A 16,130-nucleotide genomic window follows, 5' to 3' on the forward strand; every position below is an offset into this window, starting at 1 on the left:
AAGACTGCTTTGTCTAAAGTTGTAAGATGCTTCTCGCCGAGAACTGCACCTGTTTCGTAGTTATATAGCATGCTAGTAATGTAGTGGTAACCTTTATGCTAGAAGTTACACGGCTTACACAAGTTGCACTCTTTGGATAACTTTTCAAAAATAAATCAAAAGTAGATTAGTATTGATGTCCCAACTTCACTGTTTTTATGCTTTTTGGTGATGTTTTGGCAGCATGTCAACGTGTCCAAAGGTTTCAAGTCGCAGCTATGATATAAGTAGAAAGCAAGAGTAAAAGTCGTCTAAAATGTATTCCAACTTCTGGTCAAAACAGGTATAATCTTAGCCTACCAACACTGTGATCCACAAGCACTACCCTATGCCGAGAACTGTAGTTCTGTAGTTCTCTCGGTTATGATTGAAAATGTTTAAACTCATTAGTTGTGGATGCTACCTTTACGGTTTTGTAATTGGCGGGAAAGAAAATTGTTCGAAAACGACATGTTCTATCTCCAAAGAAGAGTCTCGAAGCATTCTATGACTGTGAGTGGCTGAAACAGACCAAACCATAACTAGGTAGGGCTGGCGCCACTCGGGAAGCACAAGGGATCATGTGTCTGGTTAAAGTTTGAAGGTTCATCTACGCCAAAGTACAGATCAGGATGAACGATTTCCATAAGGTCCAATACAATCGTACTGCAGTTCCACTCACCACAAAAATCATCTGTTGGTTATATTGCCATTTGACTTTTTTCTGATACTGATACTCACAACAGCGCGCGCATAAACTTAAGAAATCCAGCAGCATAACTGAACCGATGAAAATGAATCGTGTCTTTATTTTGAACAAAATAATAGTATGATGGTGCATTATGTTGAGCAGGCACCTGACTTTGTAAAGCTGTGACGATCACCAGTTAACATGGGTGTGTTTCATAAATCAGTAACAGGTATTATACAGCTCACAGAGGGAGCAAGATGTGGCTGACCTGTGGACTCGTGGGAAAAACGTGTGCTTGCGATTTATGTCACATAAATGCATATATATGAAACTTCGGACTCTATTGATTTTTATTTCATTCATTTTAGTCATGTTTTGTATATGTTAGTAAATTAACAGCTAGCTTAATGTACTTAACACCTTATCTTTTCTGATATCTTTCCTTTTTGAAGCACCCAATAGCAATACCACCTCACACAGCTAGATGGAAATACAATAAACAAATGAATCAATAACATAGTGGTGAGTTGACATTGATTGATTTAAGTGGCTTAAAAGACAGTAGAACATTTTGAATCACGCATTAAAAAAATTAACTACAATATTTGATTTTTAAAAGTTCTTTTTAGCTAGAGCATCACTAGTGCATTCAGACATTCCTCTACCATTGAATTAGGCAAGATTGTCTGAAGTTTCTTGCTTACTTAGCTTCAGCTGTTGTCATGCCAGTGGTTGTGGGGATGCTGAACAGAGTCACAGTCTCAGGGGGAAAAAAAATAACATTCAGGAGATATGCAAGTCTATAGATTCTCTTTTTATGTTGGTTTGTTTAGAGGTTAACAACAAATAGGCTGCAGGAAATGATGCATGCATGTATGTTTTCACAACACTTTTTCTGTTGTTTTCTTGCAGTGCAATATGTCAAAAATTGGTGCAGCTACACAAAAACCATCCATGAATCATAATGCACCACAACATGGTTCCAGTGTCAGCAACTTTAAAGAAATTCATATTGATGAAGAAGTCAAGATAGCAGTGACCTTGGCTTTTGAGAGGTTTCAGTACAGTGACCAGAAAGGTATAAGCTGTTTTTATTGGTCTATATAAGAAAATGAAAAACATTCATTCTTATAGTATCTGACATCATTTTGCCAGTGTCATATTCATTACATCTCCCAGAATGAGCAGAAAATAATTATGGTTGTCACTCAATAATTTGCTACTATTTATTATTTTTCTTTCCCTGACTAAACAGAGACGGAATTTCCTTCCTCCTTGACCAGTACAGAGAGGGCTTTCATTCATCGAATGGCCCAGTCTCTGGGTTACATTTCTAAGAGCAAAGGGTAAGTTCTTCCTCCAGGATTGTTGCTCATCAGTATCTCAGTCATTACACCTTGTGCTAAATGTAAGTAATTAGCACTGAAAATGAGCTGAGTAATTTAAAAATGAATGTACCCTCTTTCTTAAAAGGGAGACAGAGCATTAATCTGCAGTAAAGTTGGTTTGTAGTTTTGATTTAAGTGATTTTAATGGTGACTTTGCAATTGCATATAATGTCTATAGCCATACCTTATTGCTGATCTGGACTTCCTTAATAAAAAGAAATATAATACTTAGGAATTATTAGTGTTAGGGTGAATACATAGATGCCAGTGGTCATTACAAATTGTGCTGTTTGTGTTTTCTCCTGCAACTTTGCACTTGGCATCTCTGAGGTCAATTTACCTCAGAGATGCCAAAAGTTGACAAAAGCCTTCTTTTCAGAAACAACTATGCATGCTTGAATAACTGCTCTGCTTCCTATTCAGCACTTACACAAGGATTAATTAAAGTTATCTAATTTAATTCCAGTTACAGGAGTACAGACATAGTCCATTGTAATTATATCAGTAAATAGCTTTTGATCACACCTTGTAGATTTTGCATTTGTAGAGACACTGAATTATAATCAATTTGCAAATTTGTGTTTAAGTATAATCACAATGTGATATGAACAGGGTTTGAATATTTAAAAAGAACATTTCATCAAAGATTTCAATTAATCCTTGAAACATTTTTATGTGATTTACTGCAAGACTAGTAAAGTAGTATTGGTTAAATTTTAATAAATGTTAATTATTCTAGATTATTTCAGGAACTATAAAATTCTCTGAGGTGATTGAGACGCTAGCATTTAAAGATTATACATTTTATCTAAAATTAATTAAGCCACATTCATTAGAGGTAACTAAACAGGTATGTGCAACTAAGTTAGACATATCACCACCATACCTCTCGTCAGACTTGTCAGATCTTACTGTCAGCTGGTAAACTGGTGGGTAATTAAAAGAAGAAATTTAATTATATTGAATAACCAATGTTGAATTCACAAAAAACCCCAAAAACTTGACAGCAGTGTAACAAGAAATACAAGACGTTTCTGTCTGTGAGTCCCACTTAATACAAGGAACAGTGTCTTGTTTTTCACAATACTGCAATTCAGTTTTTGCAGCATGACCAGTTCCTGGCACACATTTATTAAATTATGCTTTTTATGTCATTTCTGTCCTTAACAGCTCTCTTTCCAGTTCCTTCAAAATCCTCTTTTATCACTTATGCCTCACTTTACTGCTACACGCAAAGGGAAGGTCATTAGTGAACCTAACAACAGGGGTTTCAAATACATCACTTCTTCACTGAAGACCAACCACACATCCCCACAAGCTAGACTGGGACTGAGGAGCTGTCAAGCCTAACTTACAATTACAGAAACCCCCAGAGCAATAGACCAAAACAAGTTTTAATAAGTATGGTAATGGAGAACGTTTTCCTTGTCTTTCAGAAAGGGACCAAATCGCTTTGTCACCATCAGGAAGAAGAATGAAACGGATAATCCTCAGCCAACCATACCCATGACACTCTCCCAGAATACCTTCTATTTCATCCGCAGTCTGCTACAGAGGTTTCCCGTCAGCAAGAAGGAACGAATAGATATACAACCCAATGAAAAAAGTGGCATATCTGTGCCTGCAGAACCTGGTGACTGTCATTGTGTGTGCATAAAATACAGCTGTGTTTTACTGATGACTGCTAATATTCTCTATGAACTGGAGAGAAAACAACAAAAAAAGGACCAAACTGATGTTAAAGCAAAATGTTGACTCTTAGCTTACTGGGCTGCACGGGGAGAACATTGGTAGATATACATTGGCTATAACTTTATGTCTTAAAATATAAAGGTACAAAGTCACAGACAGAAATAAAGTCAACTTTGCTTATTATTCCAGTTTGGACATTTCAAAATAAAGACCCAAATTGCTTTAAAGACTGTGCACACTTTCAGCTGTCTTTTTTTTTTTTTTGTGTGTGTGTTTCCAAGCCTGACGGCACTAGTCATATGGGTTTGAAACGCTTTTTGATGTGGACCAAATCTCCCATATTGTGCTTCTGTAACAGTAATTGTAAAATAATAACAAACACACACACAAAGTGAAACAGAAATATCTTTTGACACCTTTCGTCTTTGGATATAGCTCAGTCAGCAGCTGCATTCTTCTTAGCCTGTCTTTGTTGTGTTCTTTCAGACAACAGTTATGACAAGAACAGAGCGAGCGGACGTTTAAACAATGGGATTCCTATGGTTCCTCGGAGGAGAAGTCCATCAGAGCTGGACAGTTTTCGATGCTCCCTGCCTGTGCATGAACACCAGGAGGAGATCATCCAAATTATCAAAAAAAACAGGGTCGTGCTCGTGTTGGGAGAGACTGGCTCTGGAAAAACAACACAGGTGTGTCTGTGGACAAATAGATATTCCAACACTCGGTTCTGACATCTTAGTCATGTTTGCTTTCTACATTTTTTATTTATTAAGATGTTTATCCTAAGATACACACTGAAAACGTAGACAACGCACCAGTAGCCTCTGGCTGTAATTGCTCTTAGGATGTGGAGGTTACTTGGTAACCTTACCTCCGGTACCTCTGCTTATAACAAGTAAAATATTTAGATACTCAACCTGTACCTATATGTTATGTTAATATTATAATATGTTAAAAATATCCAAAGAATATCTTTTTAGAATGGGTTTCTTTTCAAAAGTATAGTTGATAAAATATTTAATGCATGTTTTAAAAAAAATAAAGTCATAATTATATATTGTGTCTGGGAAAAATAGATCTTAAAATTTACTGTGTTGGGGTTTTCCATTTTCAATGTGGTTATACATATTGATATATTTTATCCAGATCCCACAGTTCCTTCTGGATGACTGCAGCAAGAAAGGAGAGTCCTGCAGGATCTTCTGCACTCAGCCCAGACGCCTGGCTGCCATTGCTGTGGCTGATAGAGTGGCAGCTGAGAGGGGGGAAGGTGTGGGCCAGACTGTCGGCTATCACATCAGACTTGAGAGCAGGTAGATAAGACCAAAGCGAAAAATGACCAAATTATATTTAGGTTTCAGTTAAGCAAAGGACTTGTAACATGTTCACAGTACACATGCAACTGTAAATAATTTTTAAACTGATAAAATAATCAGAGTTAAACCTAAAAAAAAATTCATATCCAAAAAAACCATTAGAGGCAAAACCGAAATATAAAAGCAGACCTGTCCCTTTGTAAATAATGTGCTGTGGATATAAAGCAACAGTATAGTTGAATTTAATTTTATTTATATAGGGCCAGTTCACAACAGCAGTCACCTCAAGGCACTTTATATTGTAAGGTAAAGATCCTACAATGTTAGAAAGAACATCCAACAATTAGATAATCCCATAGAAAAAAGCACTCTGTGACAGAACCAGGCTCAGGGAGGAGCAGCCATTTGCTGTGATGGTGAGGGGAATGGGAAGAGAACAGAGAAAGACAGGAGAAAAGGCAAACGATAAGAGAAAGAGCCAGAGTATAATGCTAGTGATTAAATACAGTAGTGGTGTATAAACACACAGATAGTTTAAAAAAAAAAAAAAAAAAAAAAAAAAAAAAAGATGAGCGAAGAAGAAACGCTCAGTGCATCATGGGAAGCCTTCCAGCAGCCTAACACTATGGCAGCCATAACTATAACCTTTATCAAAAAAGAAAATGTTAAGCCTAATCTTAAAATTAGATAAAGTTTCTCTCTCCCAAATCTAATCTGGGAGCTGATTCCATAGTAAATGGGCCTTATAGCTAAAGGCTCTGCCTTTCATTCTGCTTTTGAAAACCCTTGCATTAGGGTTGTCCTCCTCATCCCTGTGTTGTTGTGGAATAGTGAGGCTTGGCTCTTGGAAAGTTTGAGCATTGTGCTCATAGTGTTGAGACATCCTGTTGTGCCAGTTACGCACGTCTTCTGATATCTTCCCCTGTCATTGTAAATCAATGCACACTCCAGTTAGCTACTGACACAAAATAAGTCATGCTTACTGGTGTTAAAATTAGCTTAATTTACAGTAAATGGCCTGGCACCACACTGAAACACAAAAACCATAGTAACTCAGGTTTGTTTGTTTCAGTGCGGAATAGACGAGATGAGCTTAATGGTGCACACTGAGAGATTTCTAACATGTTGTAATCAGCCAGTGTTTATAAAATAGTTTTCGTTTTATCGCAATTCCTTTCCTGTCTGCTTGAGAGTGTTTGCTGTAAGGAAGCTCCTAGCGATTAATTTCTCAGTTGACTAAACTAGCAAAAAAGAAAATTTGACTGAACAGTCTAAAACTAAGAAACACTCAGATATTACGTTAAATTTGAACTGTTTAATGGACAATGCCAACAATGTCAATGTTATGAACACAGCCCTACTCTAAGCTGATTGACTGAACTCCTCATCCTGTCACTAGGGGATCCGTGATCTCATTCTTTTGCCTTTTAAAGATCTCAAATTAACAGTGTTTTTATTCCCAAATAATTATAAAATCAATCTGGCTTCAATGCAAGTCTAATAGCAAACATTTTCATCCTGATATTGCAGTCGCCTGCATTGAGGTCCTCTCAGCTTGTTTTACAAGTGTGAACTTTCAGCTGAAGCATTGACAGTACTGACATGTAAGTGATGTCAGAAGCATGACAGAGCCAATGAAAAACCTGAGCTTTTTAAATACGAAATTCATTTTAAAATACATGCTTCGCACTTTTTGAAGAGTGATTTATGTTTGGAAGTTACATGTTTCTTAAAATGGAATTATAAATATGAATACTTTGCATTTCTCAGGGTATCTCCCAAGACATTGCTGACTTTTTGCACCAGTGGGGTACTCCTCAGAACACTGATGACTGGAGATGCAAGCCTGACAACTGTCACACACGTCATTGTGGTGGGTATGAGGATTATACAAGCAGACAGCATATAGTCTTAAAAAAATTTTCATCTACATTATATTGCCTAAAGTATTCACACATTATTCACTCATACAAATAATCGAGGTCAGCTTTTCCAATCACTTCCAGGGCCACTTGTGTAAATCAAGGTAACATCAAGCACCTAGGCACGCAGACTGCTTCTCCAAATGTGTGAAAGAATGGGTCTCTCTCAGGAGCTCAGTGATAATAGCATAATACCGTGATAGGAAGCCATCTATTAAACTGTTAGTGATATTAAAACAAAGTGAAAGCAATTAGGAGTTTAGGATGCCATGTAAAATCACTGAGCAGTGTACCCAGTGCTATTAAGGCACCGGTTCTGACATAAACTGTAGTAACCAGACCAAAAAGCAGCGCACATTTCGGTGCTTTATTTCTGTGCTTCCCCCCCCCCTGAGATGTCATACACTTTGGATTCTAGCCAATCATTTTACCTTTGCAAGCGTAGTAGGCGGGCACAGGTGCGTACGTTCTTTTAGAGCAGAGCTACAGATTAAAAATGCCCAAGGCGAAGCGGTCAAAAGTCTGACTGTACTTCACAGCAAAAGATGCAAACTCAGCAGCCTGCAACAAGTGCTTTAAGGTGATACTGTGCAAAGGAGGTAACACCTCGAATCTGATGAAACACCTGGCGACGTATAGCATTTTGTTAAAAGCCGAGAAATGCGCCGTATTTGATAGCTTGCTGCGAACCACACACCGAGCACATCTACTGCGGGTGTGGTGCCTGTTATCGGACGCGGAGTTAGCAACATCCCCCAAGAACCCGAGGAGTAGAGTCCTGGCCCCTAGCCCTGCCAGTGTAGCAGAAATGATGATGGATGATGACGGCAGCAGCAGCCGTTCTTCTCTGAGGGAGTAGCTTAATGTTGTTCGTGTGTAATTTACGTTGAGTAGGCTAATCACGTTATTACATTAATGCATGTAAGGTGAACTAGCAAACACAGTCGTAGTTACATGCGGCTGTCTTCTTGTTTGATGGCAGATACTCCCTTCACCCTGGCCAAAAAGGCTAAAATGACAAAAGAAAAAGTGGGAAACAGCTAAACATGAAAGGTTTTTGGACAAAGTTTTTTTTTTTTTTTTTTTTTTTCTTCAATTGATTAAGCACTGCTTCCAGCCAAGAGTGATACCATATATGCCCTATAGCTGCAGAAAAGGCTAACATTGTTATCTTTTCACAAAAAAACAGCTGAACATAAGAGGTTTTTGGACAAATTGTGTGTTCTCCATTCTTTAAGCACTGGTTCGAGCACCGTTTAAGCACTGGCACCGTTTCAGAAGTACTGGTTTGGTATTGGTATCGGATAAAACCTAAACGATACCCATCCCTACTAGTGAGGTTCTATTGCAGAGTCCATAGCTACAGACCTCCAAATTCCACATAACCTTCAGATTAGCTCAAGAATAGGACATAGAGAGGTTCATGGAATGGGTTTCCATGGCCAAGCAGCGGCATCCAAGTTGGTGCTGACAGTTGCAGTCCAATTGATTTAGATTTTTGGCTATACTTGGTTATGTTTCTGGTATATAAAATAAATAGTAAATAAATGAAAACTGTCCTAGTGGAATGTAGTGTTTTTGCTGCCTTCTTTGCTTTTTCAAGAAGTTACCTCTTCTCACATAGTAGGCAAGATGTAGTACAACATGTCACAGAAAGCAACATTAAACCAATGGAGATAGTTAAAAGAAAATAAAACTGACTCTCAACAGGATGAGGTGCATGAGCGTGATGGTCTGACTGACTTCCTCCTCACGAAGATGCGGGATGTGCTTCAGAAGATTCCCACAATAAAACTGATCCTGTCTAGTGCAGCTCTGGATATAGACCTGTTCCGTCAATACTTTGGCTCCTGCCCAGTTATTCACCGTAAGTCTACAAACCTGTCTACAAAGTGTTAGTGAAATCAAAATTAATACCAGCTGGTGATGCTTTAGCACTTTGCTTACTTTATTAGTTACCTTTGTTTTTACTACAATGAGAGGAAATGCTTTACAATAAGAGCAAAATCTGGGATAATGGCGACAAGTAGAGGTTAAAAAAATAACCCTGTGTAGTAAAAAAAAAAAAAAATCTTGTAATTATGAGAAGTCATAATAATGATCTAAAGTCATAAGTATAGCAAGCTTGCTCATTATGACAGCTCCTTTCTTTTTTTTGTACTAGTGGAAACAAGGTTGCATAGTCTGAGTCACAGCTGAACAACTGAGATAATAGATTAAAGATTGCGGTTTAGAGCAAGGTCCTGAAACACTTACAAATAATGAAATGACTACTATTTTCACCAATGGAGCAACAGTTATATATACTTGATATAGTATAAATATTTTCGTTATATAAACAAAGAAACACATGACAAAAGCTTCTAGATTAACAGTAGCCATTGCCCAAAATATAGTCCATAATTATTTAAATAATGATACTTCTTTTGTAATTTTGCAGCTCTACAGTCAACAGTGGATTTAAATCAATCCAGATGAAATTAAAATGCAAAATTAATTTCAAATTATTCATTTGTAATTTGAGCAAAGTTACATGGAAGGAAATTTATTCATGTCGATGTTGAACATAAATCTGTACAGCAGCTACAGATCACATTAAGGCATTTATTTTTTAATACAGATAAGATAAATGGACATGCTTTCATGGATTCCCTTCAGGAACAGTTCATTTCCATATTCAAAAATAAGTTCATATGTTTGGGAAATAAAAAAATGAGTGTGCTTCTCCAAGGTTTGTGGATTGTCTATATGTGTTGAAAAGTCATGTTTTCATTTTATTTGATATAACTTGAGGGGTTCAAAAATGTTCCTTTTTTTCCTGTAGTCAAAGGAAGACACTTTGAGGTGAAGGAGTTCTTTCTAGAGGATATTCTGAGGCTGACAGGTTTCACCAGAAAGGACATGAGGAAATACAAGGAAGAGACAGAAAAAAGTATGACTGCACACACACACACACACACACACACACACACACACACACACACACACACACACACACACACACACACACACACACACACACACACACACACACATATATATATACACAGCGTTTGTTTGGTCTTGTCTTAATCTCTTTTGTGTATCACACATTCTGGTTCTCAGAGGACAGAGAACAGAAATATTTAACAGAGTGGTGTCAAGCAGTACAGACCAGTTCTGTTGGGCAGAAACAGAGCACCCATGCCACAGGCTTCCTCCCTGACAGTGACTGTGGGACTAGCGGCTTTAAGCAGGTAAACCACCACCACCACCAAAATACACCATGTTCTCTGTTACACCTAGAATAATAAAAAATATTATTTTTGTGTTTTCTGCAGAGAAAGGTTACATGTACAAACTAAGGAGAGGGATAGGGCTGTTAGACAGGGGTGTCTAATGTTTTCAGATGTTTTCAATTACCCATGCCAATGTTGGAGCCCTTTACTGACCATTTAGACTGATATCTGAAGTTGGCTTTTGTTTTGATTTCTGCTTACTTCTTGAAGTTTTCTAACAGCATCTTAAACTATTGTAATTCTAGTGCATTAACAAAAGACACAGATGGACTGAAAGCCAATGTTCGTTGCAGGGCTCGCAAAATTGCTAGCACAACGTCCCAGGGCTAGCAATTTTTCCAGTCAGGCTACCAAAATCTATCTCTGCCCTGCCCGTCGGGCTATCATAGGAAGGAAAAATATATGTCAATGCTTTTGCATTCTTTCGAAAATGTAGCTGGGTAATTATGTCATTGGCATTGATGAGCCACTGTCAATATGTGACATATTGAAATCGCGTTTGAATTTGCGCTTGTTTTTTGCTTTCACCGTCACTTTGCGATCGCGTGAACGGTGTGTAGAGAGCAGCAGCACTGATTGGTGAGTGACGATTAATTGCGCACCAATTCCTCTGACATAGTCTTATCACTCATTAGCTTACTATTCAAACATGACAAGTGAAATCTCTCGCAGCAAGCTTAAACATGTGAGAAGTTGATCACGCAGAGAATCGCTGACCGTTATGTAAGTACGTGTGTAAAAGCAGCAAGATTTAAGCCGGTATTTTAGTTCTGCTCAGCCAAATAAGACAGGTCAGGGTGAAGAAGGGACAGCCAAAGAAAAGCCGATCACAAAACGGAAAAGTTATGACAAATCAGACAATGAGGCAAAAAAAAAAAAAAAAGCGCAGCTTTTTTGGTTTCATGGACAAAAGAATTTCTGTAGCTGGAATATGACGAGCTAAATAACATGATGTTCTCCCAGGTGTGTTGTGAGTTTCATTCGATTTGTGAGTCAACAAGTGCCTTTGTTACTGGGACCAGTCATTTTAAGAAAGACCCCATCAGAACCCATGAGAAATGCAAGAAATGCATTATTGCCCACGGAAACAAAAACATAAATAAAAATGCTCTCTTTTTTATTCGGGCTACTTAAATTTATTTTGGGCTACCAAAAACTGAATTGTGCCGGCTCAAAGGGCTACCAGAGATTTTGAAATTTTGCGAGCCTTGCGTTGTGTAGAAGTTTCATGCATTTCACTGATTCGACAGTTTTGAAAAGTGTTACAATAAATTTATAATGAGCATATATTCAAGAAAGATTGTATTAAATTAATATTGGCAGGTTCTAACATTAGATGTTGTTTTCAGTTAAATATAGGGTTTAGGTGTTTTGTAAATTATATTATGTTATGTTAAGCATGTATGTCCCATCATGCTTTAAACAAGCTATAGTTCAGCCTCTTCTTAAAAAACGTAACCTGGACCCAACTTTTCTGTCCAATTACAGGCCAATCTCAAAGCTTCCTTTTCTCTCTAAAGTTTTGGAGAAAGTGGTCTACTTACAGTTGCAGGCCCACCTTGATTTTAACAAGATCTCTGAAAAATTTCAATCTGGTTTTAAATCACTACATATCACTGACACAGCACTTTGAAGGATTTTTAATGATATTCTTTTAACTCTGGACTCTGGCAGCCCTGCTGCCTTTTATTGTTGCCGACCCCTGGTATAGACACACATCAGAACAATATTATAGTTCTATATTCACATTGCTTGCACTTTGGTTTGCTACTATGAGAAAGTAGCTTTTAAATAATACTGACCGCCAAGAGTGCATTTTGACATTTGTAAAACTGTTAAATAAAATCCCATCATCTCATACTTTATGACTCTACCTAAAATGAGCTTATAAAGATGAATAATTACTGCTGTGTTGAGGATGATATTTTGAGTTGGAACTGAGCAGATCAGAGTGAGGGAGTATGTGACCAAACCCATAGGGAAGTGGGTGGTTGCCGGCTGTTCTGAGGAGCAGTGCTGAACTGAGCTGAGAGTCCAGAGTGTGGAGAACTAATCCAAGCCAATAAAAATCCAGAGCACAGCAGCCAATCGGGTGTCAGGCCTGAGCAGGAGAGCCTAGGAGATGAAGCTGCAGAGCGGTGGCTGAATGAGAGGCTGCAGGTTTAGTGATTGGACGCAGATGTGACTTGGAAAAGCATGTGGAGAGACTTGACATTTGTACCAGTAAACAAGAGCACACAGGCTTGTGTTCCGTGGACGTTCTTTTAAAATGATATTAAGATGTTTATTATCCTGAATGAATCTAATACGTGCCCGTTTCTTAGCAGAGGTGGAGCATGAGTTAATTCTATAGAGCAAGTTACAGTTTGGATGCCTTTATACTTATTTCCATAGCAATTTGAAGAATTATGAAGCGTTTTATGGTTACATTTTGTCATATAGAAATCTTGACACCCTTGAACCAGATAATGGAAATGGGTGTAAACACAAAAACACAAACTTTGATTTTTGGCAACATATAAACAGACGTCTGTTTATATGTCAGCAAATTGTTTTATCCAGACAAGTTATGCTTTATATTGTTTTGTTACAGAATGAGAAGGACACTGAACAGATGGAACCATGGCTGAGGAGGGAGATGGACTCATGCATTTCTAGCATTTTCCTAAATGAGGACCAAGATTCTTTCATTCAGCTCTTCAATCTGATCCTCAGTGAAAGTGTTAATGGTATGAATCTGATGGGTTATCTTAAGTGTCGTTGTTAACAAAATAACATTTAACACTAACAGTGTTAAGTTGATGTAAAGCTGGAGATACTATCATAAAACTACAAAAAAAATAATGATGAGAAATAGTTTTATTTACATTACATGATATTCCAGTTCAGTTTGATTTGGATTGATTTCCCAAATCTTTTTATGTAGTGGACTACATGCACAGTGAAACAGGGACCACACCACTGATGGCAGCAGCAGGTCGAGGATTTATTACACAGCTGGAGCAACTCCTCAGTCTGGGTGCTGACATTAACATCAAGGCATCCAATGGATGGTAAGAAAACACAGTCACAATCCGGTTTATTAATCGACAGTGACCAGTCTGTGATTCACAGCCCTGTTGTTTGGTTTTCTTTCATCATCCATAGAAATAGACAAGGCATATCTTATAATTTATTAAAGCATGTAGTAGTAGTTATTAAGTAATGTAATCTTTAACAGTAACTACAGTTTACTACAGTCTTCCTGTAAAAAAAAATAAAAAGAAAGAAAGAAAGAAATCAAAATAAATAAAATAATCAAAAATGTAGTTGCATAAACTGCAAAATTTCATACACGTGACTCTGTTTTTTATTATTTTGTTTTCAGGACTGCCTTAGACTTTGCCGAGCACTTCCAGCAGACTGATACTGTGGATCTATTGAAATCATCCATGTGAGTGTTTTTTGAAATGTTGTCCTTTGGAAAGTATTCAGACATGTACACGTGTTAATGTCTTATAGTTGTAATTCTAAATGAGTTTTTCCCTTTTACATATGGCATCTGTTGGTCATAGCTATGTACAGTTATGGTCAAAAGTTTACATACACTTGTAAAGAACAAAATATTACGGCTCTCTTGAGTTTCCCGTTATTTAGAATAGAATAGAATTCAACTTTATTGTCATTGCACAGGTACAGGGCAACGAAATGCAGTTTCTTTAGCCATGATATAGATATATTACAATATATATTAGCAATAATATAGATATGCAAGTATATTACAGAAATGGGTCTATTATGGTGTGTTATAATGTACACGGTATGAAGTATGTTATGAATATTCTATAACTATAAGTATGTACAGGCTGTAGTGAGTACAAGCTATGTACAGGCTATGAACAGGATATAAATATGAAATAAAAAACTATACAGAAATCTGAGATATACAGTTATACAGAAATGGGAACTATGCAAGTTATAAACAGTTGTAGGATTAAAAATTATCATATGTACAGAATGATTATTTACACAGAGCTATACAGTAGTGCAGTTAAGATAAGCAAGATATGTGGATAATTTCTACAGAGCCTATATAAAGTGCTAGTGGTTGTGAGTGGTGGTTCAGTCCATGTTATTATTGTGTGTTTGAGGGTACAGTTGTCCATTGTGTGTGTGTGTGTGTGTGTGTGTGTGTGTGTGTGTGTGTGTGTGTGTGTGTGTGTGTGTGTGTGTGTGTGTGTGTGTGTGTGTGTGTGTGTGTGTGTGTGTGTGTGTGTGTGTGTGTAGGTGGTTGTGGGTGTGTGTGTGTAGGTGGTTGTGGGTGTGTGTATGTTCAGTCCATGAGTTTAACGTGGGTCAGATGTCAGGAGGCAGAGTTCAGGAGTCTGACAGCTGTGGGGAAGAAGCTGTTCCGGTACCTGGTGGTCTTAGTCCGGAGGCTCCTGTAGCACCTCCCAGAGGGCAGGAGGGTGAAGAGTCCATGTGATGGGTGACTGGGGTCTTTGATGATTTTCCTAGCCCTTTTCAGACACCGCTTCCTGTAGATGTCCTTTATGGCAGGAAGTGGTGCTCCGGCGATGCGCTGGGCAGTTTTCACGACCCTCTGCAACGCCTTCCGGTCCGAGGCAGAGCAGTTCCCGCACCAGACTGTTATACAGTTGGTCAGGATGCTCTCGATGGTGCAGCGATAGAAGTTCACTAGGATGTCGGAGGACAGGTGGCTCTTCCTCAGTCCTCAAGAAGAAGAGGCGCTGGTGAGCCTTCTTGACCAGCTTGGAGCAGTTGGTCGTCCAGATGAGATCTTCGGAGATGTGGACTCCCAGGAACTTGAAGCTGGTCACACACTCCACAGCCGTCCCCTTAATGTGGATGGGTCGATGTGGGTCAGCATTCCTCCTGTAGTCCACGATGAGCTCCTTAGTCTTCTCGGTGTTAAGCAGCAGGTTGTTTCTGTCGCACCACTCAGCCAGACGATCCACCTCCTCCCTGTAGGCGGCCTCATCGTTGTCACTGATGAGGCCAATCACTGTGGTGTCATCTGCAAACTTAATGATGGTGTTGGAACAATCAGCAGGTCTGCAGTCGTGGGTGAAGAGGGAGTAGAGGAAAGGGCTCATCACACAGCCTTATTTCTACAACTCTGATTTTCCTCTGATAGAGTACATGGAACAGATACTTCTTTGTCACAAAAGAAATTCATGAAATTTGGTTCTTTTATGACTATATTATGGGTTAACAGAAAAAAAAAGTGATCACATCTGCTGGGTCAAAAATATACATACAGCAGTGCTAATATTTGGTTACATGTCCCTTAGCCATTTTCACTTCAATTAGCCGCTTTTGGTAGCCATCCACAAGCTTCTGGCAAGCTTCTGATTGAAACTTTGACCACTCCTTTTGACAGAATTGGTGCAGTTCAGTTAAATTTGATGGCTTTCTGACATGGACTTGTTTCTTCAGCATTGTCCACATGTTTTCAATGGGGTTTAAGTCAGGACTTTGGGAAGGCCATTCTAAAACCCTTATTCTAGCCTGATTTAGCCATTCCTTTACCACTTTTGATGTGTGTTTGGGGTCATTGTCCTGTTTATTTATTTCTAGTTTTTGGATCGGAATAAACAGATTTGACCAATCAAATCACTGCATTTTGCAATAAGTGCACTCATAACTCAAAACACACACTGGTACTGAATATATAATGATATGGAAATAGTAAAATAATAGACACACAGATAGACACTACTCCAGGTAAATCTCTACCTCCTCAGATGTGGTCCCCACTCTGGCAACACAAACTCAAACTCCCCCATTGAAGTGTGGGAATTCCAAAAAGTTGATTCTGTTCA

The 16,130-nt window shown here is 38.3% G+C and overlaps 1 protein-coding gene across 1 annotated transcript in view; it reads left to right on the forward strand.

Annotated features, from left to right (window-relative positions):
* Nucleotides 1-1,213: 1,213 nt before the first annotated feature.
* ythdc2 (YTH domain containing 2) overlaps nt 1,214-16,130 on the forward strand; it is a 38,591-nt gene continuing 23,674 nt past the window's right edge. Inside the window, 13 exon segments of the mRNA XM_086301613.1 lie at nt 1,214-1,231; nt 1,622-1,787; nt 1,965-2,055; nt 3,534-3,730; nt 4,276-4,478; nt 4,936-5,102; nt 6,876-6,978; nt 8,738-8,894; nt 9,852-9,959; nt 10,133-10,263; nt 12,899-13,034; nt 13,232-13,358; nt 13,673-13,738. Coding sequence (XP_086157739.1) covers nt 1,628-1,787; nt 1,965-2,055; nt 3,534-3,730; nt 4,276-4,478; nt 4,936-5,102; nt 6,876-6,978; nt 8,738-8,894; nt 9,852-9,959; nt 10,133-10,263; nt 12,899-13,034; nt 13,232-13,358; nt 13,673-13,738 — 1,646 coding nt within the window. The 5' untranslated portion in view covers nt 1,214-1,231; nt 1,622-1,627.

The sequence above is a fragment of the Aulonocara sp. 'chitande type north' Nkhata Bay genome, linkage group LG7, assembly GCF_057382095.1.
Source record: "Aulonocara sp. 'chitande type north' Nkhata Bay isolate Kocher_YH1m ecotype deep benthic linkage group LG7, A_spYH_male_GT1.1, whole genome shotgun sequence".
In the NCBI taxonomy this organism is placed as follows: Eukaryota; Metazoa; Chordata; class Actinopteri; order Cichliformes; family Cichlidae; genus Aulonocara; species Aulonocara sp. 'chitande type north' Nkhata Bay.